Consider the following 24,934-nt stretch of genomic DNA (forward strand, 5'->3'; position numbering starts at 1 on the left):
GGAAGCTAAGAGGGTGATGGGCTCTGGGTCTCCATCTGTAAGGTGGGCTCCCTCGAAGAGGCCACTCTGATCTGCCCGTGGGCTCCGGGGAGACTGCCTTTGGCCCAAAGGTCTCCCTGGGTCTGTGCATGGGCCGGGCCACCTCGTTCCCCAGCTCGGATGTTAGTCTGGGCCCCCTGCTCTGCAGTGTGGCCAGGGCAGGACACTGTTCCCCACCCCCCGTCCGTGTGGGAGGGTGAGCAGTGCCTTGTGCATCTGCGAGTGGGGCTTACACAGGAGCTGGAGGAACTGGGGGAGACAGGTGGGCAGGGTGGCCCTGCATGCCGCTGGCCTTCTCGGCAGCCTGCACCCAGCTGCGCTGCAATGGGGTGAGCTCCCTGTCCTTTCGGGTGGGAACTGTTCTCTGTCACCTGCCCTCCACCGGAGGCCAGGCCCAGGCTTGGCCCAGAATGCAGTTTTGCACTGCCAGCTCCAGCCTAGCCTCACCTGAGCCTGCTTCCCATCACCTGAGTGAGTCAGCCAGGGTGTGTCAGCTGCCTACCTTCCCTGGAAAGGTGTGGACCATTCCTGTGGCATCCTCCCAGCTCAGAGGTCTGGGCGCCGGGGCCAGCTGAGGCATTCCACCGCTCACATTGACCTGCCGCACATTTATGGTCTGCTCCGTGGGGAGGGCGGGATGGGATGGGATGTTTTCACCCATACATACCACCCACCTTATGTAGGGCTCACAGCCACCCTCCAAAGGGGTGGAGAGCTTCCCATCCCAGAGATAAGGAAACTGAGGCCGGAGAGGGTGATTGTGTTGCCCAAGGTCACACAGCTGGAAAGTGGCCGAGGCAGGATGCAAACCTAGTCTTTTGCCGCCTAGGCGCCCCCAGGACTTTCTCCCCAGCAGCCCCATGGGCCATCCCTGAAGCCTTAATTGTTTTTCTGGGGCTGTACCCACTTTCCTCTGGAGCTGGAGCCCCAGACCTCTTTCTCTGACGACACAGGAAGTGAAAAATCTGTGAGTCAGTCCCTCTGCTAGTGACTTCAGCCTGGCTTTCCGCCCCCCAGCAGGCCGGCTTTGTGGGCCCCTTTCCTGAGGCTCTGTGTGTCATCTGGAGCTGATGGGGGCGGGGAGACACTGGCTGGGGGCTGGGGGGTGGGGGTGGGGGAGGCTGGCCGGGAAGCTGCCCACCCCCTCCCCCAGGGGCCTGCCAGACTTCTCCTCGGTCCATCCTGTGGTTGTGGCTCCTCTGGAATGCAGGGAGGCCACATCTGGCTGGGGCGGGTGCCGTCACCCCCCTTCCTGGCCCCTGGCCTCACACGTGTTCTCCTTCTGCTAAGGTGGCGGCTGAGGCTCCGCTGCAGAGTCATTAGGTAGGGTCATTTCCTCTCCTCGCCCTCTTTGTCCTCGCATCCCTGCCTCCCCTCACCAGCCCGAGGGCAGTGGCAAGTGGGAGGGGGAAGCTTTCTCCTTCTCCCTGCCCCCCTTCCTGCCCTGGTGGTCCCTCCCCCTGGCCTTCCTCTCCTTGGAGTGGTGGAGCTGAGCCGAAGGCCCGTGCTGGGAACTCCGCTCCTGGGAGCCCCTGGACCGGGGTGGTGTAGGCGGAGAATGTTCCAGGCAGAAGGGGTGAGCAGGAGGGCTGAGGAGTGCTTGCAGCTCGGATTCACTCACTCACTCACTCATTCATTCAACAAATCCATGTGGCTCTTCGGCTCCTTGCCAAGTGTGGGTGGGTTCTAGGTGCAGGAGTAGGGCAGTGAGCGTAGTAAGGGTAATCGTAACCCGTTCTCTCTGCTGACTTGTATGATGGTGCCCCTCCTCTGAGCCTCTTGTCCCACCGAGAACAGGCACGTCACCCATGTTTCCTTCATGCCCCGTCAGGCCAGGGCACGGGGTGCCTGAGACCTCTGAGATGGGTGCTGGAGGGCTCTCCACGCTGCCCGCACACACATCCAAGTTCCTGATTTGTGGACTCCCAAGTCTGAGCCCCGGCCCGTCCCTTGCGTTGGCGCGGAGGCCCTCCAGGACTGCCCTTGCCCTTGCCCTTGCCCTTGCCCGCTACGCCATCCAGCTGCCGTGCTGTGGGCCATGCTGGGCTGCACCCCGGGGGTCTACGGGCTGCCCTGCGTCAGTCCCTTCCTCGTCGGGATCTTGATTTCCTGTTCAGTTCCAGGCTCCAGGCAGTGGGAGGATTTGAGCACAGGCCACTGGAGGAATTGGGGTGATGAGTTGCAGGCGCAGGAGGCTGGGCTGGGGCTAAGGATAATGCAGTCTGAGGTCCAGCCCCATCAGAGCTGAGGGCTGCTCACATGACTTTCAGAGAGTATGGAAGCAGGATGTGTTCTTGAGTGTCCCTGGAGGGTGTTGGGGCCACACTCTGTCTCCTGTGTAGGCGGGGAGACCCAGGCTCTGAGAGGAGGCAGGTGCTTGGGGAGTCCATTCCCTGTGTGACCCCGGGCCTCAGTTTCCCTATCTGCGCCCTCAGCGGTGGGGACTGGGTGAACTCTGGCCCCTTTCAGCCTTCACTCCGGCGAGATTCTCCGAGTAAAGGTGTGAAATAGACACCACCCCACCTTCCTAGTTGTGGGATCTTGGGTAATGGTCCTGGCCTTCAGATAATCACATACCTAGAGGGGACCGTGAGGTTGTTTGAGGCTGTGCACGGGAAGCTCCTAGAAAGGGTGCCTGGCACGTGTGCGTGCTCGGTCCATGCTAGCTGCTCCGTGGGGTTACTACCCTCCTCCTCTGTCATTGTCTGCGGGGCCTGCTGCAGAGGCCGCTGTGGACAGCCCTCAGAGGAGCTGGCTCTTGGAGACTGCTGTCCCAAGGGTGTCTGCAGGGTGGGGAGGGAGAGGCTGCAGGGGGCGAGAGCAGGTTCCCCCGTGTGGTTGGGATACAGCTGGCGCTTGGGCTGGGCCCCAAGCTCTTTCTGGAGGTGGAGAAGATGGAGCAGTCCATCCGTATCCTCCACGTGGCGGCTGGCTCCTTGGGTGAGAGCCATGCGTGAGAGCAAGCAGCCTGGGAGGCGGGGACCCCGAGGCCCGGCTCCCTGGAACCAGAGCTCAAGGAGGGAATAGAACTGAAGTGGCCATGAGGCCTGGGGAAGAGATGGCCTTGGAGACAGTGGAGAGAATGACTAGGGTTTTAGGAGGAGCGGGGGAGGGGGATTGGGTGACATCTGAGCCTCTGTGTCCTCATCTGCACAGTGGGGACAATCTTCAGGGTAAGGCTAAGTGGTACTTTCTCTCTTACGTGTATGCGAAGGCCTAACACGATGAGCAGCACCTAGAAAGTGACCAATAATCATGCCTCCTCTCCCTTCTCTTCTCCAGCATCTTAAGGATGAAAAGCTGGAAGTTTCACATCAAGGTGGGCAGAGGTGGCCGGGGTGACTCAGGCCGCCTTCGCCCTGGCTGCAGTTCTCTCTGTGCTCTGGGCCTTCATTTCCTCGCCTGTAAAATGGGGCGTGAGTTTGCATTACAGGCTGCAGCGTGAGCGCCTCTGCTCAGTGGCGGGGCCCGGTGTGAGAGCCGGTAAAGGCTCACAGGACACAGTGGGGACCAGTCCTTGGCCCCTAGGAGCCCCGAGGAGGCCTGTTCCCTTCTCAGGGCCAGTGGCCTCCCGGCTGCCTGCCTTTGCTTATGCAGGTGCCTCTGCTCCAAACACCCATCCTTACTGAAACCTTATTCCTGTGAGCAGATCTAGGGCAGGGGAGGGGACTGTGCCCAGGACACGGGTGTGGAAATGTAAGCGACCACATCTCGGGTTGGCTGCAAGCTTCCTCCTGGGCAGCGCTGCAGCGAATGCGGGGCGTCCGGGGCCCCTTAAGCAGCACATCGCTGGTGTCCTTCTGAAACCCCAGGCAGCAGAGCAGCTGAAGGGCAAAGCTTTTTTGCACTGTCAACGCTGGCACCGGCAGAGCCAGCTTTTCCCACCGCAGCTGGGAGGTGCGGCGGTGTGGGCAGCGGATTTGGTCTGGCAGGCCAGCTGCCGTGGACACGCGGGGGTCTGTCCTAGGTCTTCTGGGAGCAGGCCTGCCGCCTGCCTACCCAGCCCGGCTTTGGAAATGAAAAGGCCCGTGAAATCATTGCTGCAATGCTCATCTGTCGGGACGCAGCTTAGAAACACCAGTGAGACTCGGGGCAGCTCAAAGTGCTGTCCAGGGTGTGTGTGTGTGTGTGTGTGTGTGTGTGTGTGTGTGTGTGTGTGAAGCTCATTAGGAATGCAGCTGTCCGCCCCACCCAGACCTGCCTGAATCCAGGCAAGACCCCCAAGGCATTGCCTTGCAACATCACAGCTGGAGACTTGCTGCTTTAGAGCAGGGGTGGCACTTGAGTCCTGTCCCTGCCCACTAGCTGTGTGGCCTTAGACACATTACCTCACCTCTCTGAATTCCAACTCCTGCATCCGCAGGATGGATTTAGGGAAAAATCCTCTCCCCAAGCAGGTTAAGGATAATTCACATGAAAGCTCGTGAGCTGTGTGCGAGGCGCTGAGCTCGGGGTGTGGGATGCAGACCGTGCTGGCCCGTCAGTGGTTGTGGCTCCTGCTGTGGTCTGGAGACCCAAAGGCATGGCTCGTGTTCATGCTCGGGGTTCACTCGGGGCATGTCTCTTTCCTTCTCTGGGCCTCAGTTTCCCCTTCTGTACAACGGGTCTGCTGACCCCACATCAAAAGGTTGCTCGCAAGGAAAGTGAGAGGGGCCAGGGCTCATCTCCAGGAGCCCATCTGGGAAGTGGGTGCATGTGGTGCGGGGCCCCTGGGTGCACACACCTTCGCCCCTCACCGCTCCCTTCTCTGGTGCTCCTGCTGCTGCTGCTGCTGCTGCAGAGGCATCCTACAGCCCTTTCCTGTACCTGCTCTGCTCGGCGGCTTGGAACGGAGTCCCCTGCCCTGCTCAGAGCAGCAGGGCCAGGAGAGACGATTCAGGGCAGACCTGGGTTCTGGGCCCTGGAACCCCCCCCTCCAAGCCCCATGCTGCTGGGCAGCTTTCGGGCAGCCTGGGAGCTTCTCCCTACCTGGAGTCCTACTTCCCACGGCGGGCCTGGGGCTGGACTCCTGGCCTTGCCCCTGACATCCCAGGTGACCTCAGGTAAATTCCCTGTATGCTCTGGATCTCAGTTTCCTTATCTGTAGAGTGGGGGTGCTCAGTGAGATGGTCGGGTCGGGGTTCGACCCTTGGGTCCTCTCACTGACTGGACCGTCCTTAGCTTCCTCTGTGTCCTTCGTTCCTGGCAGGAGCCCCAACCCCCTGCCTGCCCACTACCAGACCCTGGAGCCACGGCAGATCTAGGCCTGGCTGCCAAAGCCAGGGGAGCTGGTATAGACCAGAGGAAACGAGGGAGTAGGGGGGTGTGTGGGGCAGAGGAGGATTTTTCCTCTGTGTGTGCAAACAGTATCCGTTTTCTCTTGTTTCCAAAAGCCAGTGACGTAACGCACCCTTCATCCATTCCTTCCTTCTGGCCTATTTTTAGCTGGCCCCGACAGCATCCTAAAAGGCTTCCAGACTTGCCTGCTCTGAGGCCATGTAGGGAGGTGGCCCTAGGGTGAGGAGAGAGAGAGAAGCTCATCTCTCTGTCTCAGGATGCGGGGAGGGAACGAACCTGCCCCAGGCTTCCTCTGGGGAGGGAGGGGAGCTGGGTGGGGAGTCCGGGGAGGGCTCTGATGGATCCTGGGTCTGTGGGGAGCCTGGCAGGGTTGCAAGTGCTCAGTCTGGAGCCTCCAGCCTGGGTTTGAGTCCTGGCTCCACCTGTCCCCACCCTGACCTTGGGCCCCTGACTTCATGCCTTGCTTTCTGCATCTGTGACATGGGCTAACAGCATAGCTGTGCTGGAGGGTTGTTAGGAGGATTGAATTATGTCATGCAGAACGGTGCCTGGTGTTGTTACGGTGATGATGATGATTTTTTTTTAAAGACATTTATTTGAAAGAGAGAGAGAGAGAGAGGAGAGAGAGAAGGGCGCCCAGGTGGTTCAGTCAGTTAAGCCTTAAGTGTCTGCCTTCAGCTCAGGTCATCTCCCGGGGTCCTGGGATCAAGCTCTGCATCAGGCTGTCTACTCAGCTGGGAGCCTGCTTCTCTCTCCACTCCACCCCTCCGCCCCTGCTTGGGCACACACACTCTCTCTCTCAAATAAATAAATAAAATCTTAAAAAAAAAAATGAAAGAGAGAGAGAGGGAGGTGGGGATGGAGGGAAGCGGCAGAGGGAGAGAGAGAATCTCAAGCAAGCTCCCTGCTGAGTGAGGAGCTCTACCTGCGGCTCGATCTCACGACCCCGAGATTATGACCTGAGCCAAAATCAAGAGTCAGATGCTTCACTGACTGAGCCACCCAGACAGCCCTGGTGATTATGATTAACATCCCATTCTACCTCCAGTTAACACTAGGGGTGCACCGTGAGCTGCTGTGTGCCTCCTGCCCTTCATCCTTTCCTGTCCAGCTTTAACCAATGTGTGCTCCAATGAAGACAATACACAGAAGGCCCTGGAACAGGGCCTGGCACATAATAAGCGCTGACTAAGTGAGAGCTATATTTATTGTTTTTGTTTTAATGTAATAAAACAGACCGGGGTTTGGATTCCAGCCCCACCCACTAAGCTAGCTGTGTGACTCTGGGTAAGACATTTAACCTCTCTCAGCCTCAGTTTGCTTATCTGTGAGACAGGGATAATAGCTGTGTGGGAGACTTCTTCGCTGATGAGGGTTGCTGTAGGACAAAAAGACTCCAGCCATCACGATGATCAGCACAATAAAAGTTTCTTCCGTGTGGTGCAAAGAGCCCGAGCGCGGTGCCAGCTATGGCCTGGCCTCTGAGTGCCAGGCTCCCTACCGTGGGATGCTGCAAGAGCCGCATTTGCACGGCACTTTACAGTTGGTGTGAAGGGGCAGTGGTGGTCCGCCCTGCTGCCTTCATCTCCCCGTGGTCAGTGCTCATGCCTGGAACCCGGCACTTGGCTCTACCACCTGATTATATGGTTATGTGTCAGCCTGGCTGTCCCCCTCCCCTAGACCGGGAGCTCCTGGAGGGCAGGCAGGGATCGATTCACTGCTGCACCTGGCTTGCCTAGCCTGGGGACAGGCCCAGGGTGGGCGCTGGCATTGTGTCTGAGGGGTACGGGGAGGCCACCCTCTCACCACCTGTCCTTCTTGGTTCTTGCAGGTGGGAGGAGGAGCTTGCCAAGCGCATGAACCTGCAGACCATGGTGGACACGCTGCAGGAGGTGAGCACCTCAGAGGTCCCGACCAAGAGGGGCTTGTGGGAACCACATGGGTAAGGGGCACAGTCTCCACAGGGCAAAGTCAGAGGCCACTCCCAGGTCAGCCCCTGCACTGTGCAGCCTCCTGCTGCTTCAGTCCCTCCTCCATGGAGCCACGAGGCCTCTTCCTTGCCCCCTGCTTCGGACCTAGGAAGGGGCTGGCACAGTGTTGCAAAAATGCTCAGGGACGGAAGTTGGGAAGCCTGGGTCCGAGTTCCAGTGCTGACCCCTGAGTGCTGGGTGATGGTCCCCTGACTCTTTCCCACCCGCTATTATTCCCCACCAAGTTCAGGACTGGATGGTCTTGAGCTGCCCTACCCCCAGCTTGCGGGACCCAACTTGGGGTGGAACACCTTGGAGAGAGTGGGGGGCCTCTCACCTGGGTGGGTGAGAATATCCTCTTGGGGTCCTGGCTCAGGAGCTCTGTGTCTGGGCTCCGCTTCCCATGCACCGGGTACCCTGGGCAGCAAGCTTTACCTTCTCGGCCTCTGAATAGCGACCCCACGAGAAGGCAAGGGAAAGTTCTTCCAAACATTTAAAAAAATTGCCTTCCAATATTTAAGACACTGATCTTCTAAGAGATAGAATAAAATAATGTCAATATGTAGAAGGAAAAGGATGAATGTCTGTCCCCCCCCTTTGTTTTATAACAGAAATTTTTTTTTTTTATTTACCAACATGACACATTCATGGTCAAATACTTGGAAAATTCAGAAAAGTACAGAGAAGAAACTAAAACTCTCACTTCCATCTACCCCTGCATAGTCCACAAATTGCCGGGTGACCTATTGGTCTTTTCTGTGCAAAGACACACCTACTGTACATGAGTGTGTCTGGTTGGGTTGACACACGTAGCGTTGCCATTTTTGAGATGGGAGATGGTCATCTATTGGCGATTTTTTTCACATGGACCAACCTCATATTTTAACCTGCTGGAATCACTTGTATTAACCTGCTCTTTGTTTCTTCACATCTTTTGGGCATTTTTCATAGAATAAATATTCCTTTGAGCCACGTTTTAAGCTGAGTGGTGCCCTGCTTCGTACTGGGCTCAGCGGGAAGCCGGGCCGGGGTGAGGTCCTCGGCACCCGTTCCTCAGCACGCAGGGGTCTGGCCTGGTTGGACATCAGGTGTCCAAGCCCCTCCTCCCCCTCAGGGTGCCTGGTCCCCTAAGCCCTCCCTCATCTCTGTCCTCCCTAGGCGGCGCAGGAGGCTGAAGCCATCCAGGAGGAGATGAACGAGAAGATCGAGCGGCTCAAGGCCGAGCTGGTGGTGTTTAAGGGGCTCATGAGTGACGTAAGTGCCACCGGCCGCCGCCCCAGGCGTCATGACACCCTTCACACCCATCATGCAAAATGCTTCTTTCACTCCGAGGCTCCAGAGCTCGGCTTCTAGTTAGAGTCCTGGCTGGCTGCGTTTGCCCGTAAGGATGACGGATGCATCGGAGACCAGCCCCCACCCCCACCCCCCACCCCCTTCCGCTTCCCTTGGTCTGAGTAGAGCTGCATTAATCTGCTGCTTAACCCATCCCGCCCTCCCCGGGGCTCCCCACGGTCTGTTTGTGTTCGCACCGACTTGTCCCAGCTCGCCACTCTCGAGGGCGGGTGCTGGCCGTGGGGCTCGCTGTCTGGGGGCGCTGGAGGGCCCGGTGGCAGCTGGAAGGAGGCCCCTAGGTCTGGGCTGTGTCCGCCCGAGAGGCTCCCCAGGCCAGCGGCCTGCAGCAGGGTTGCTTTGTAAAGTTGGGGACGGCCCGCGTATGCCTCCTTTCGAAGACTGGAACCCCTCTTTCTGAGTGACTGTGGGTACAGGGAGCTGTCGGCCACCGGAGCCTCCTTCCTGCTGGGGACCCGCGTTTCCTGCCACCTTTGGGCAGCGGGCAGCATGCGGGGGGGCCGCCAGAAAGGAGAAGGAGCCCACTGGCGGGTGACTCGGCCTGGTGTGGCTTCTGGTCCTGAGGGCCGTGGAGCCGGGTGTGGCTGGAAGCCTCCGGGGGCCCCAGGTGGAGTTCCACCTGACTTGCCCTCATTGGGGTCCTCGGGGACCCCCCTCGTCTTCGGTGATGCCCCTGCTGTCCGCCACGGGTGGAATCCTGGGGTGAGGGCACCCCGTGGCAGGCCCTCTGTGTGGGGGACACGTGGGGCACGCGGGGTGGGAGAGAAGGGAAGGAAGTCTTTCAACAGTGGGAGTTCTTTCTTTTTCCTTTGCTCTGACAAGATGAACACCGCACTGTGTCTGTCGTGAGGTTGCCTTCCAGCCCTTAGGGAGGCTGGCAAACAGGGTCTCACATGGTCCACTCAGCGCCAAGGCCTGTAGCTCCCGCCACCTCTCCAGCCCCCCAACCTGAGCAGCGCTGGCCCCGCCCGCCCCGCCCCCCAGAAGCTCCAGGCCCCCCTCGGACTCCGGGCTGTGCACCCCGCTGCCCAGCAGGAGCCTCGGAGCGACTCCCCGCCCCGCCCCCCAGGCTGGCTCCCGCCCTCGCTCACGTAACCCCCCTGCTGTCCTCCCTGCAGCCCATGACAGACCTGGACACAAAGATCCAAGAAAAGGCCATGAAGGTGGACATGGACATCTGTCGCCGGATCGATATCACGGCCAAGCTGTGCGATGTCGCACAGCAACGGAACTCGGAAGACGTGTCCAAGATCTTCCAGGTGAATAGGGTCACCCTGCTCACCAGCCGCCACTCCCCGCTGCCACCGCCCCCTCCCAGAGTGCCCGGCCTCCCCCTGCATGGCCAGGCGCTCCTCCCCTCACGTCCCGCCCACTCCCCTTCCCCCAGAGCTAGCCTTTGCCCCAACTCCGGCTTCCCCAGGACAACCTAGAATCAGGGACTCGCCGACTCTAGGCTCGTCAGGCTGCGTCTTCCAGGCTGAGTGCTTCATCCTGTGGCCGAGGAGGACACCCGCCTGGGGGTGGGGGGTAACATGATGGGCTGGGGGTGGGGGGGAAGACGGAGCTGGGACTGGAACTCAGGTGTCCTGACCCTCAGGGGCCGATCCACAGGCCCCGCCGGGTGCCATCGCCAAGGTTGGGAGTCGTGGCCCGGCGGTGGGAGCCCCGGAATTCTTCAGAGGAGCTGTTGGCCTCTGTTTTTCCGTCCCACTGAAGAGTGTCCCAGTACCCACCCCCGGCTCTCAGTGAGCAAGTGTGTGTCCCGGGAGAAGGCCATGGGGCAGTTGGCACCGGTGGGTTGTCCTCCAGGGAGGGCTGGGGGCTAGTCCAGCGGCCCGAAGGGCCCGTGTCATTCTCTAAAGGCTGCTTCTGGAATATCGGGTCGTGGTTTGGCTTTTGCTTGAGCCCAGGGCAGTCTAGTGTGTTGTCGCTTTGTGTGACCTTGGGCGTGGCGGGAGAGATCACGGGCTCTCCACCTCTGTGCGGTCTTGCTGCCCCTCTGCTGAGAAGCAGGGTCGACCATTCCAGGCCTTGTTTGGTTTGCTCGCGTCTTGTCTGCTTGGAGTGGAGGAAGCTTGGTGAACCTCGGGCTGCCTGCCCATCGCCTTTGCATGTGAGCGAGAGGGCTCTGAAGCATGGAGCCCTCTGGGCCTTGGTGAGGGCTTCTCCATCTCTCTGGCTGGCTCTAAGACATCCCAGGCGACTCTGTGCCCCGGTCTGGCCCACTCCTCTCCCCAGATCATGGGGCTGCTGCTCTGGTGAAGGGCAGAGCTGAGCCGGCCCAACCACCGGGGGAGGGAAGGGTCCAGGCTGTCTATCCTCTGTCCTGCATGTGTCCCGCCTCACGCTTCTTGCTAACGCCGCCTGCTTCTTAGAGGAGCTCTGCATCTTTCCCGGCAGTGGCTGCCCCAGCCACGCTCCATCCATCCCGTGGGATGCCGTCTCCCTTCCCAGCCCACCCTCCCTCCCAGCAGGGCCTCCCACTCACTCACCTCCATCTCTTCCTTTCCGGGTCAGGTGGTCCCCAAAAAGAAAGAGCGTAAGGTGGCTTCGGACGATGACATCTCCGAGCAGGACGGGGAAGTGAACCGGTTCTCGGACGACGAGGTCGGCTCCATGAACATCACAGACGAGATGAAGCGCATGTTTAACCAGCTGTGAGTATCTCTGCTGTCCCGGACCCCCCGCTTCCTGGGGCTCCACTCCTTTTCCCCAGATTGCTGGGGCTTGGGTGGCAAACCGGTGGCCTGAGCTGAAAGTCGCCTGCACATGTGCTTTCTCTGGCCAGCGTGGTGTTCTGAAAGAATGTGCGTTTATTCTCAATGTTTATAATTTGGGGAGTTTTACATTTTCAGAAGAGGCTAAAGGGTAGTGGTGGTCCTGTCGGATCGAGCCTTACACTCCCCCCAGTTGTCCTTGGGGTGGGATCGCTGAGCTGGTCCACACACCAGGGCCCACCAAGCTGGCCGGGGGAGGGCCCCCGACATCCACTGAGCATCCTCCGTCTGCAGGGTGCTTTACAGATGTGATGGTCAACTGAGGACGTTGGAGCCTTACACCCCCCTTTTTTTTTTTTTAAGATTTTATTTATTTATTCATTTCACACCCCTTTTGTACGTGAGGATGCTGAGACTCCCGGAAGGGAAGCCGCTTGGCCAGGACAGCTCCCCTGATACAAGCAGAACTGAGGTTCAGAGCCAGGCCTATGTGTCGCCTGTGTCCTGTCACTGAGATGCTGTGGGCTAGTGGCAGAGAGGGGGCTGTTTGTGGTCAGTGGGGGGCTGGAGCCGCCCCGTACCAGCTCATGCATGTCCGCCCACTCCAGGTTCAGTGATGGCACAGAAGTAGCTTAAAATTTGCCATAGTGGGAAGTGGGCAAGTACGTGCCCCTAGGGCTCCCCTCCCTGCCCTTCCCTTGCCAAGAGCCGGTTTATTACAACCTCACTGGAGGTAGTTGCCCGGGGCAGGGAGGCCCTGTAGCCTTGGCCTCTCTGGTGCCATAATCTCAACGTGGATCCATCTTTGACTCTAATCCACCTAGTGCCCTAAAGGTGGGTAGGGGAGGGGACAGGAGGGTGGAGCTGAGGGCCTGGAGACAAAAGAGTTGGGTTGGGACAGGGTCTCTGGGACCCATATTTGTTTCCTCCTGCCCCTCTGGCTTGTTCTTGCCTGTTCTCTCTCCGGAGCCCCTTGCAGTTGGGGCACCTGAGCCTGAGAACTCAGCTTTCCCCGAGACTGAGTTTCTGACAACAGGGCTACGATTGAGCTCTTGGTTGGCTCTGAGGAGCCATCACAAAGCCCCACAGAACTCCTCCAGGGTGGGGATCGGGGGCTCGCCTTTCAGCAGGTGCCTCTGACATCGTACTGGGTTTAGTACAGGACACAGGTCTCCCCTGATGCTTCCTGCAGAGCTCTGAGGCTGGCTTAGCATTACAGAGACCAAAGACCACTCGGCCCAGCCCCTTCACATTCAGATGGGGAAACTGAGATTAAGAGGGATGTCTAGGAGTTGGAGCAGAGCCCCTGACTCGCGGCTGAGTGCTTTGTCCCCCACTAGCTGTCTTTTTGCTCAGAAGACAGTCCCCCTTTGCTCTCTCTGCAAACCATCCCTGCCCTGGTCCCTTTGCTGCTGAGCCAGGTGACTCTTAGGGCCACAGGAGTCAGACCCGGGCAGGGATGGGTTTGTGTGACTCTTCCTTGTGCTTGTCGTTCCCTGGAAACAACTGAGGTGGCCCTGTGTTTTGGGGGCTTGCTGTTGGAGCGTGACAAAGAGACTCCTGATTCCATCTTTTGATATCCCTAGTAAAAGTCGTACTCTCCTCTTTGGGCGACGAGAGGGGCTTTGGAAGAGAGCCCTTGGCTGGATCCAGAGTTTCTGAACGTGGTGCCGGGCATGCCTGAGCCCAAGGCGGGGTTGTCCACCCCACAGACCCAGGCTGGGCTCATTTGGGCGAATTAAAGGGCTTCTCTGAAGAAATTGTCCCGTTTTTAGAGAGTCACCAAGGGCTAGTTAGGCTACCTGGGAATGGGGCGAGCTGAAAGGAACAGTCCCAAGAGCCAGGTCTGGGGACTCCACCTGCAGCACTACTGTTGTATTGTGGGGCCCAGTACAAAAATGGGTGCCTGGTGTTGACAGGTTTGAACTAGGTTCAGTATCCAATCAGATCTATCAGATTTTAAAGTTACCTTGGTTTAAAAAAAAAAAAAATATATATATATATATATATATATATATATATATATATATATAAAATATCTCCTCTGATTGCCCCTCCACCCTTGCAGCTCCAGCCAAGGCCATGCTGACCCCCCTGGGCAGGGCCCTGGCCCCCTCCCACCATCCTCTCCGCTGGCTCTGCACCGGCCGAGACCCAAGCCAGAGGCTGCCCCCGGCGAGTTCCACTGAAGTCTTTGAATCATGTGCCCCGTGTCAGGGCTGTTTTGTTGTGATCAAAATCTGTTGCTTGGGCTTCAGACCAAGGAGAAGGGGAGGAATTTGCTACTCTGCCTGCGCGCTGGCCAGCTCCTGAGCCCGCCCTCCCGATCTTCCGACTCCTTCCTCTTGCCCGTCTCCCTGTCCTTTCTGGCTCCCTGTTCCGCAGCTGGGGTTTTCCTTCAGATCCCAGACGCTAGAAAGGAAGTGAAGTCAGCGGTTGGGTATGTCTTGCGGCGACGGTGGACCCCAGGGGCTAATCTGGAGCCAGGCTGGGCCAGCAGCGCCTTGTTCTGCAGCGCTGGTCCCGCGCTGGCCCCGGGGCTCACGGAGCCGCCCAGAGGCTGTGCCAGGAAGCCGCTTTCAGTGGGGGACCTGGCTCCAGGTCAGCTCCAGGAAGCTTTTAACCAGAAATTCTTCTTGGGCCCTGACCCGTGGCCCCCAGCCTGACCCATCGTGGGAAGGTCGGGAGCACTGCCCTGGATGACCAGGGGGGAGTTGATGGAGAGCCCTGGGACCCACATTCTCCTCTATGGCTGATTCGATGGATCAAATGATTTAACCCCTCAGATGTCAGCCTTCCCATCTCCTCGAGTTCCCCTTCAGCTGGGGGAACCAGGGCAGCCCCAGAAACCCCTCAGTCCCAGGCAGGCCGTATAGGGCCTGTTTTGTTTATATAGTTTCAGAGACCAGGGAAGCCCTGACATCACTCAGGCTTTGAATTCAAGCCCGATTTCCAGCACGTATTGGTCTAGAAGTCCCCCTAATCCCTTCGACCGTCAGTTCCTTGCCTGTAAAATGGGAATAATCAATACCCTCATCTCATAAGGATGTTGGGATGAGGGAATGAAATGCAGTTTAGTATATGCTTAGCAGCCAGTCCCGCATGCCCAGCACATAATGGGTGTTTGGTGTGTTTTACTGGGGAGGAGAGTGCTGCAGGAGACACCTGGTTTTCTGCTCCAGGTTCTGTTACTGGCTAGCAGTGTGACTTTGGACAAGTGGGTCATTCTTTCTGAGCTGCAGCTTCCTCCCCTGTAAAATGGGAATGATATCAACCTTTCCGTGTTTGTGGAGATTATATAAATCACCTCTTGCAAAGTAGGAGCTCCAGAAATGAGCTGTCACGTGAAAGCAGACAGCTACCAGGTTGGACTTGAGGGACACCTGGGTGGCTCAGTGGACGAGCATCTGCCCTCAGCCCAGGGTGTGATCCCGGGGTCCTGGGACCCAGTCCCACGTCGGGCTCCCTGCATGGAGCCTGCTTCTCCCTCTGCCTGTGTCTCTGCCTCTCTCTGTCTCTCATGAATAAATAAGTAAAATCTTTAAAAAAAGAAAAAGAAAAAGGTTGGACATGAGAATATCGTTAGTCTCCACTGATGAAAGCCTGGTGTCTTTACAAATATGTATTTTAAATGGTACAAGGAATAGGTCACTACTTTCTGCATTTTAAAAGAGTCGAACGCCCCCGGGGAAGGTGCGTGTCCCCTATGGCCAGCAGAACTGTTGGGGCCGGCCGCCTTGCAGGAGCGTGCCCGTCGGGGCGGTGCCCCTTTCTTTCCCTGATCCCGGCCTCTGGAGCCCGGCTCCCGGTCAGCCCTGCCCTCTGCTGTCATCCCACAGGCGGGAGACCTTTGATTTTGACGACGACTGTGACAGCCTGACGTGGGAAGAGAATGAAGACACACTGCTGCTCTGGGAGGACTTCACCAACTGCAACCCAACCATCGACCTGCAGGGCGAGGTGAGCTCCCCACCTGGCTGCCCAGAGGCCAGCCAGCTCTCCCCTGTCCCCGCTCACTCCCGGCAGCCCACACCACCCGGCTCATTCGTCCCCTTTGCTCTGTGTCCCCAGCAAGAGGAAAATTTGGGCAACTTGATCCATGAAACAGAATCCTTCTTCAAGACGAGAGACAAGGAGTACCAGGAAACCATTGGCCAGATCGAGGTGAGGGCGCAGGCTCCCGTGAAGTGGGGTCTCGATGGCAGTTGAGGGGGCCGGGGGCTGGTGGGGGAGGGGGGCATCCACAAGGTCATGAGTTGGAGGCTTGCGGTTCACTGGCTGGCGTTGGGTGGGTCGTACCCCTCCTACAGCCTCGATTTTCTCAGGTTGAAAATACATATCATGGGGGTAGTGATCCCTGTCTGTCCCAGAGAGGTTTTTTTTTTTTTCCTTCTAAGTTATTCAGTGGAGACGGTGATCCCAAATAATGAGAGAAGATGTGTGAGTGACATGGAGTGATGCTAGGCACTGAGCAAGCCTCCCTGGTACCCACATGCCCGCTGTACATGCCTAAAGGTAGCTAGGTGCCTCCAGCCCACACAGTGGACACCGTGCGCCCCGTTAGGCAGAGGAAGAGATGAGATTGAAGGAGACCCAAGTGGCTTTTCCAGGGGCCTCCAGTTGGGGAGCAGCCTTCAAGCCTTCAAGCTGGCCAGCTCCTTCCCTGGGGGATGTGGCATTGGTAGAGGAGAAGAGGCAGAAAGATGACGGAGACCTGACAACTTTCCTAAGCAAGGCCTAGCCAGTGGTGTGGGAATGCCAGGCGGGGCGGAATTGGCAGGCTGAGTGGAAGCTGCCCCTTTGGAGGCTCAGCAACTGTCTCCCTTTCACTGGAAGCAGTTCTGCAGGCCAGGGGGTCAGCATGTGGAGGAGGGCGGAGGGCGTGGTGTCCCTGGGTGGCTTTGGCACCGCCACCACGGAGGATGCGCGGAGGAAGTGGCCGAGGGTTCCCACATGACGGTGACTTGGCCTCACCTTTATCCTGCATTGGGTCCTTTCAGCTGGAGCTGGCCACAGCCAAGAGCGACATGAACCGACACTTGCATGAGTACATGGAGATGTGCAGCATGAAACGTGGCCTGGACGTGCAGATGGAGACCTGCCGTCGGCTCATCAAAGGCTCTGCAGACAGGTACCCACCCCCGTCCTCCCGGGGCATTCAGTTGTTGTGTCCCTGGGGGGAGTTTGTGGGGCTGCAACCTGCAGCCTGGCCCATTTCACCTGCCCATCCGTCCATCCGTCCATCCGTCCGTCATGCACCCATCCATGCACCCAGTGGGTATCAGCCACCCACTGTGTGCTGGATCACCGACGTGTCTGATTTCACGTGACTCCCCCAGCGGCCCTGCCCCCACTGATTCAACAGCTACTTGTCATGTCGAAGGCCTGCTTTGTGCCAGGCTGTGGGGACAGTGATGAACGGAACCGCCACAGCCCTCTCGGGCTCATGCCCCACGTTCTGCCGAATTGCCGGGTGGAGGAGGGGCGTGGGGCACTCGTCTCCACCACTGCTGATGGGGCTCAGAGGTGTCCACGGGAAGCAGTTTCCTTCCTTTCCCGTCTTCCCACCAGGGGGTCTGTCTCCTGGAGACTGACATGCATCAGGCCCCTCGTATTTGCCAGAAAACGCCAAAACAGAGACAGAGCCCCCCTGCCTTCAAGGGACACACAGCCCTTCTGGGAGAGACAGATATGCCAACAATAAAATGAGAAGATACACGTAGGAAGCTGGGCACAAAGCACAAATATGTTCCTTTTATCCTGTCTGTGGTTCAGGCTATAGAAGAGGGAGACGCAGCTCAGTGGAAGCTGTGGGGGTGAGGGGGAGGGCTTAGCTCTGTCGTACCTTAACCTCAACTGTTTCCATAGAACCTACTGTCGTCCCCTCTGTGTTCAGACGGAGGAGCAGGTTAAACAGCTTGCCCGTGGCCACCCCCGGCTCTTCAGTGATGGGGCCAGAATCCCAACCCAGTACTGTTAGCCATTGTCCTGTGTGGCCTCCCTTTGAGCTCTGAGTTCATTGGGGTTTGCTGAGCACCTACTATGTGCCCAGACCTGTGTTAGGTGGCTTAGAGAGTAAGAACCCAGCTGGATCTGTGGGTCCTGCTCCCAGGGAGCTCTCAGCACCTGGAGCAATGAGAGGCAGCACAGGGGATCCCCCAGAGGTCTCGAGGGCCGCATTCAGCTCGCGAGCCTAGCCGATTCCAGGGAAAGCAGAGCGAGGACAGGGTCTCCGGGCCCGGGATACCGCTCTGGGGTTAGATTTCAAACAAGCGGCGGCTCCGTCTTTCCCGCCCCTTGGATCCGTCAGGAGTCCCCGGGCTGCCCTCCCAATGACCCCCGTTTTCCCGTGCCTTCCAGGAACTCACCGTCCCCCAGCTCCGTGGCCAGCAGTGACTCAGGAAGTACAGACGAGATCCAGGATGAGTTTGAGCGGGAGGCGGACGTGGAGCCCATGGTCAGCTGATGATGGAGGCCCCCGTGCGGGCTGGTCTCGGTGATGGGGCCTCTGCTTCCTCTCCCCGCGGGGCCGGGAAGGCTCCTCGGAGTGGGGGTCCGGTCCTCACCACACAGACTCCCTCTGCCCTCCCTTGGCTGGAGGCCCCAGGGGACCGCTGCTTCCTCCCTTCCACCCCACCACCAACCAGTGCCCCTTCTCCATCCACCCACCCACCCACCACCCACCCAAGGAATGGTGCTGTCAATTTCTATCGTTCTCCACATTACAAATGTAGACTTCTGTCCGGACGATGCAGTGTTAACTGTGCCTTTTCCCTTAAGCTGAGCCACTTTGAGCTCCAAAGAATTCTTCCTGGCAGGTGTTTTTATACAAAACTCTAAGGTGAGGGCGGGGCCCCTGGCGTGGGATCATGTGGATGTCTACCCTCCCACCTGCTCCTCTGATTGGCCATGAGCTCTGCCCTCCCCGCCTCTGCCTGGCCAGTGCTGACCTTGGGGTGGTCCACTACCCCCCACCACCCGCACCCCAGGAAGGAGCTGTTTGCCTGTGCAACCTTTCCAGGCCTGGGCGGTGTGTGTGTGGGGTTACCCCGACCCCCACCCCCCACCCCAAGTGTTTTTTTACTTACTTACTGACTGAGAGAAAAGATGGAAGGAGGGAGGGCAGACAAAATTTTATTTTCTTTTTTGGATCGAGTGGCGAAGCGGAGGGACAAGGCACCGTGGGGGAAAGTGGAATCTCACTGTGTTTAAACTACTATGCAAAAAAAAAAAAAAACAAAAAAACAAAAAAACAAAAAAAACAACCCACAAAACAAACAAACAAAAAAAGCAGCTTGCCTTATATCATTGTGTAAGGTCGGCCCTCGGCCCAGACTCCTGGTGTTGCCCTGGAGCTGGGAGGGAGGCCGAGGCAGCCCCCCGAGGGTGAGCACCCGCTGGAAGGGGGCCGTTTGTCAAGGTCGATGGTGAGCCTGGGGGTGGGGGAAGCCTGCAAGGCCATGGCTCACCGGACTGCTTGCTTTCTGGGGACCTCTGTGCGGTGGGAGGGGTCTTTTAGTGCCCTGATGACTTGATGTTTCTTTCTCTCCCTTCCCAGCCAGTGATAAGGGGCTAGAGATCTGTAATTTCTCTGTGAGAAAGTCTGAAGGGGGCTAGGCCTGGCGTCCACCCCCTCCACAGCGGAGCTGGGTTCCCACTGCCTGCCGCCGTCTTCATGGGGTCGCCCACCGTTGGGCCACTGGCAGGCCCTGGAGAGGGAAGGGGAGCCGTGGGGGGCAGCGAGGGCCGGCGGATCAGAGGTGTGGCAGGAGCCGAGCTGGAGTGAGAGCCATCCTTTGTTCTCATGGACACATGCAAGCCTGTTTCCATTACTTCACTTGATTGACCGACCAGTGGGGAGTTCATCTGAGCCAGTATCTCCCCAAGACTTAGGTGGGCCTGTGTCACAAGGCACTGGGTTGAGGCCACCTGCCAAATCTCAGCTTGGAGCTAGCCGAGCGGGTTTTGCTTTTTTTTTTTTTTTTTTTTTTAATGATTTTTTTCTGTACCCACTCCTGTGGGTGGGATTGCCCATTTTTGTTTCTTGACTGGCCCAGGAGCGCCCCCTGGAGGTCAAAGAAGGGACACGTGCCCGAGGACCAGAACTTCCCACCTCCTGCTCTCCTGCGGAAGGCAGAGGATGGGGGGCTCTGGCTTTCCATCAGATTGCAGCCCCCTGTCTTTCTTCCTCAGGGTACCAGCGACCTGTAAGGGCCTTCTCTCTCTTCCGTTTCCCCACCTGTTTTGCAGTCTTAAGACCATTGTACATAATATTCATGTTATATATATATAATACGATGTGTATATTATATATATATAGTATCCATATATATATATATATGGAGAGAGAGCGTGCGTGTGTTAGTGACTGTATGTGATTTTTATTTATCAGCACTTGGTGGCCTTTATTGTGAGTTTGTTTCCTTTTTATTTCTGGTGGTGGTGTTGAGGGAACCTGCTGGTTCCCTGTGGCAGTCTGGCAGCCAGACAGTCCCTGGGCAGGTACGTGGAGGGACGGTGGCTTCAGAGGAGAGCCAGCCCCTTCCCCTCCTCCTCACTGACCCTTCTTCTAAAGGTTACAGGGTTCAAACGTAGCTGACTATTCTTGTCATTAGCGTTATTGTTGTTTTCGTTTTAGTTTCATTTTAACCAAAGGTGATCAGAGCCAGTCGGGCTTGGACCTCAGCTGCTGGAAAGATTTTCCGTTTCTGGGAGGAACCCCTCGGGCTTCCTCTGTCCAGGGCTGGGGGGGAGGGTGTGATTGAAGGTGTGGTGTGGGAGGCAGAGCAGAGGCCGGCCCCGGGGTGGTTCTCAAGGTGGTGGGGAGGGTGACAGACCTATCTTTAGTGTTAAGACATAAGGCGACAGTGTAAGTATTGGGGGGGGGGGTAATAACCCAGGTGACCGTGGCAGTCGGTGTCCGGTGGTATTATTTATGCTTCCCCCTTCGTGTACATAGGATGTTTGTCTCGGGGACTAGGGTGCTCTAGTTTGTCCAGGGAGTCTGGAAGTGGCAGGAGCCAGATGGACGCTGGCCATGCAGCCCCTTCCTGCTGCTTTCCTATAGCTGTGCTCCCCTGGGGAGCAGGGATTTGGGGCAGGTGGATGGGCGTGCGGCAGACCTGCCTCCTGGGCAGGGGCTAGTGGTGGGAGGCGGGGAGCCCAGGTCTGGGCCTGGCTGCCTTTCTCCCCACCAAGTTCTTTTTTTTGAGTTTGTTGCCAGTGGGCCCTGCTTGTGCCCTCGCCATGAGCCCACAGCTTGCCAAGAAAGCCCCCAACGCTCGCTGGGGCAGCACCAGGTCCAGTTGGGAAGAACTGGTCCGTCCTTTGTAAAGCTGTAAATACTCAAATTTCTATTTCTAAGCCCAGTGTCATATTGACATTGGTATTTTAAGGTCGTTCTCAGATGGGCTCTCCTGCGCTGCCCTCTCTCACTCTCCTATTTTGGGGGGTTTTATAAAAAGAGAGGATTGGGGAGAGGCAGGGAGAAGTAGCTTCCTTTCACCTCCCTGGTTGTGGATCACACACACGCGCACGCACGCACGCGCGCACGCACCTCTGAGACTCCAAACAGGGGAAAAAAAAAATCATTGGCAAGTGAACACCTCTTGTTTTCTTGTAGCAATATACCTTGAGGTCTCCGAAGGGCCAGCCCATCGCGGACTGAGCTCTGACCTACAGAGAAGCAAACCACTTTGGCTTGGAATGGGGGAGAGGGTGTGGGGTGGCAGGTACTGTATGGTGTAACTTAAGCTAAATGTAATCTATTTATAAAGCAAGAGATTCTCATCTATTTTTATGAAAGGAAAGGGTTTTTAAATCTAGGGTAGGCAGTTACGGTAGCCCCGCGTTCTCCTGTGAACAAGATGCATGTTGCTGCTGGACTGAATATAACCAGTGCCCCTCCCGTCCCCCTGGCCTCACTGCCAGGTCACCTGCACCCATGAGCGGCTTCGGCAGAGCCTAGGTCCCACCTCACCCCACTTTCTTGTTCCTCCACCACCACCACCCCCAGCTCCTTGGTCCTTGAAAGTCTTTGATGGGGGGGTGGTAACTCGGGGGAGTGGGTGGGTGGTGAGGGATTCAGAATCAAGGTCGGGGAGGGGGGTGGAGGATGGGAGATGGGGCACCGGGTGGGGGATGAGCTCTGCTTCAGAGGGTGGGCTCTGGTCTGCCAAGATCCATTTCCGAGTTGGCTGTGTCTGGGGGAGGCTGAGAAGCAGCGGACTGTGGGTGGCCATGAGACTGTTGGTTCAGGGAGTATGCGGCTCCCTTGGGGCCTGGGCCCTACAGGGTCCCAGGCTGCGGGGTCCCAGGCTGTCAGGCAGCTGGAGCAGGAATGGGAGTGCTCCAGGAGACGCCCACCACCCAGCCCCAGCTGTGCTTGCTCCAGGCCGAGGTCCGGGCTGCAGCCCTTGGTGTGCTCCTCCAGGGCCTGGGGCAGGGACTGGGCACCTGGGGCTTCCTCAGACCCAGGTTGACCATCTCAGCACACCGAGCTCTGGTTCTAGAAGGGCATCCTCCTGGCACGGGGGAGTCTGGGGGCAGCTGGGTGGGTATGGGTCAAGGCAAATTCTCTCTGAAAGGGAGCTTCCCTTTGGGTGGAGGATTTCCAGGTTCGGGGTGGCCTGTGTGTTAGTCTTGGGCGAATCCCCCACCATTCCCACTGCCCGGCCCTCAAAGAAACGAAGCCAGGCACCATCCCCACCCCCAGCAAGACCCCTTCGTGGACATTTTAGCATCTACCTGATTTTTAGCCCCATCCAGGGAGACTTTGTATCCCGCAGTCCCATCCCACCCCACTGTTGCTGTTTGTCTGCCCATTGGGTCTAGTGTCAAGGGGAAAGGGGGAGGGTTTATACTCATTGAAAGACTACTGATCCTACCGGAAACCAACCTGTTTACTGTACTGTTGTAAATATCATGCCCTTTATATCCTGTATATTGGCTTCTTTTAAATAAAGTGAAATGTCTTAGAATTGGTGGTGCTGCTTTCTTCTTTTTTTCTTTTTTTTCTTTTTTAATTGAGGATAAAATAGTGAAGGGGGGAGGGGCAAGGGGACTGAAGCATAGACACGGAAACAAAATAATCAGCCAGTTTGTGATACAATAGGGACATTTCAGGGCAGCCCCGGGTGGCTCAGTGGTTTAGCGCAGCCTTCAGCCCAGGGTGTGATCTTGGAGACCGGGGATCGAATACATAAATAAACTCTTTAAAGAAAATAGGGACATTTCACAACCCCTGTTATATTGGCCCCTCACAACGAAATCTTTGGAAGTCCATAAAGCAGGATTTATTATTGTACACGCTTTACAGGAGGGGAAGAGTGGGCCGGAGATCCCAGGCCGAGGAACCGGCATCGCCTGGTTTGCAGTTGAGGTCTGCTGATCATAAAGCCCCCCCCCGCCCCCGCCCCGGTTTGTTTAACTTCCTTTCTCAGCCCCAGGAGGGGCTGCCTCGGGGACTCTGGATTTGACACTGTTCTTGTTTTCTTCTTGTTAATGGCCAAACTCGGGGAGACACTGCTTCCTGTGAGCTGCCCTGCCCTCCCCACTGGGGTTGTTTTGAAGGATTCAGAGAGACGGGCACCAATTCTAGTCTGTCTTCACCATCTTTAAGACTTGTGGTTAACGGAAGTTCCTTTTCTCCCCACTCTTTAGATTTCCCGAAGTGTCTTTAAAGGGTGTGACCTGGAGAAAGAGGAGTAGCATGAAATAATGGGAGCGTTACCCCTCTTCTGTAGACATGGATAAACTGAGACCCAGGGAAGGGAGCTATTTTACCAATGTCCTAGGGAGGAACCACAATCAGCATCAGCACTCTGACTCCCCACCAGGTTCTCCTTTAGCATTGGAGGAAATAGAAACATTTATTATTTTTTTTTCCGGAAGAGTGTTTGAAACTCTTCAGCAGCAATTTAAATGGAATGAATCCAGAGGAGCCTGCCATCAGGAAGACTTCAGAATCTGATTTTTTTTAAAAGGAACTTCATCTTTTTTTTTTATAAAAAGATTTTATTTATTCATGAGAGACAGAGAGAGAGAGAGAGAGAGAGAGAGAGGCAGGGACACAGGCAGAGGGAGAAACAGGCTCCATGCAGGAAGCCTGACACGGGACTTGATCCCGGGACTCCAAGATCACACCCTGGGCTGAAGGCGGCGCTAAACCACTGAGCCACCTGGGCTGCCCTGATTTTTTTTTTTTTTTTAAGATTTATTTATTTGACAGAGAGTGAACACCACGGGTGGGCAAGGGCCCAGAGGGACAGAGTCTCAAGCAGACTCTGTGCAGAGCGGGGAGCCTGATGTGAGGCTCCATCTCACCACCCTGAGGTCAGGACGTGAGCTGAAACTAAGAGTTGGTCGCTTAACCAACTGAGCCACCTGGGTGCCCCCAGAATCTGAATTTTAAATAAACCTTTCATGGAAACAACTTTTCCAAAAGAAAACCAAAATTTTCATTGAGGGGTTGGCCAGGGTGGGGAGGGATGGGGGTGGAATGGGGCGCAGGGACAACCGGTTCCAGTGTCGCAGGATTTCTTTTCCTCCGGTGCTCCCCGGTTCTTGGTCAGAATGAAGAGATAGGCCGGACAGAGTGGTGGGCAGCAAAGCAAGGCTAACCTGAGCAACAGTCAAGTTGATTGAATGATGGCGCACAAAGCTCCCAAAGAGGGAGGGGCCCTGAGACGGTTGCAGATTTGGAATTTAGATCTGGAGGTTTTATGGGCTTATTGGCCAGCTGTTTTAATCTAATCAACCCTCGCTGAGCCTGTCATCTAATCAGTGTTTTGTCATCGATGCATCACATGGGAAAGGGTGGAAGGCTTCTTCCAGGGTGGGTGTTCCACCCTTTCAAGGGTGGTTTCCTCTTGGGGGAGGAGGGAGCTTGCCCCTGCCTGCCTTTCTTTTTTATTTTATTTTATTTCATTTTATTATTTTATTTTATATTTTATTTTATTATTTTATTTATTTATTTAATTTATTATTTTATTTATTTTTATTTTTATTTATTTTATTTTATTTATTTATTTTATTTATTTTATTATTTTATTTATTTATTTGTTTATTTATTTAATTTATTATTTAATTTATTTTTATTTATTTTATTTTATTTATTTTATGTTATTATTTATTTTATGTTATTTTATTCTATTTTATGTTATTATTATTATTATTTTATGTTTTATATTTTATTATTTTTTCCCTGCCTGCCTTTCTTCCAAGCATCCTCCATCACCAGGTCCCCTAGCTTTGCGGAAGGTAAGCATGGACCGGCTGGGTTTCATCGCTCACTGATCGTAATCGGGACGCAGGCCGATTGATCCAAGCGCCAGGCCTGCAGGTGGGGGCAGGCTGGGTGCCCACCGGCGGGAGGCTAGAGGCAGGGCCTGCGGGCTCCGAGGCACCGGGCTGCAGCCCCGGGCGGAGTGCGGCGCGCACCTGGCCGAGGGCAGCCGGGGCGGGCGGATGCTCAGAGCACCTGACGCGCCGACCCTCGGTCCTCCCGCGGCTCCTCCCACGTGTCCCCCTCCGGCTCTCTCATTGGCTCTCTCCGCCACACGGCCGCCCATCCGATTGGCC

General features: G+C 56.6%; 1 protein-coding gene across 2 annotated transcripts in view; it reads left to right on the forward strand.

Moving 5' to 3' along the window:
• Positions 1–22,332, forward strand: part of IFFO2 (intermediate filament family orphan 2) — a 48,530-nt gene extending 26,198 nt beyond the window's left edge. Inside the window, exons 2-9 of one of the 2 annotated variants that reach the window (XM_077899401.1) lie at positions 7,148–7,208; positions 8,445–8,540; positions 9,755–9,895; positions 11,154–11,293; positions 15,193–15,313; positions 15,425–15,517; positions 16,354–16,484; positions 17,714–22,332. In XM_077899401.1, coding sequence (XP_077755527.1) covers positions 7,148–7,208; positions 8,445–8,540; positions 9,755–9,895; positions 11,154–11,293; positions 15,193–15,313; positions 15,425–15,517; positions 16,354–16,484; positions 17,714–17,819 — 889 coding nt within the window. In that variant the 3' untranslated portion in view covers positions 17,820–22,332. The remainder of the gene's footprint in view (positions 1–7,147; positions 7,209–8,444; positions 8,541–9,754; positions 9,896–11,153; positions 11,294–15,192; positions 15,314–15,424; positions 15,518–16,353; positions 16,485–17,713) is intronic. The other variant, XM_077899402.1, reaches the window with a different exon arrangement.
• Positions 22,333–24,934: the final 2,602 nt, after the last annotated feature.

Source organism: Canis aureus, chromosome 5 (genome assembly GCF_053574225.1).
Source record: "Canis aureus isolate CA01 chromosome 5, VMU_Caureus_v.1.0, whole genome shotgun sequence".
Taxonomy (NCBI): domain Eukaryota; kingdom Metazoa; phylum Chordata; class Mammalia; order Carnivora; family Canidae; genus Canis; species Canis aureus.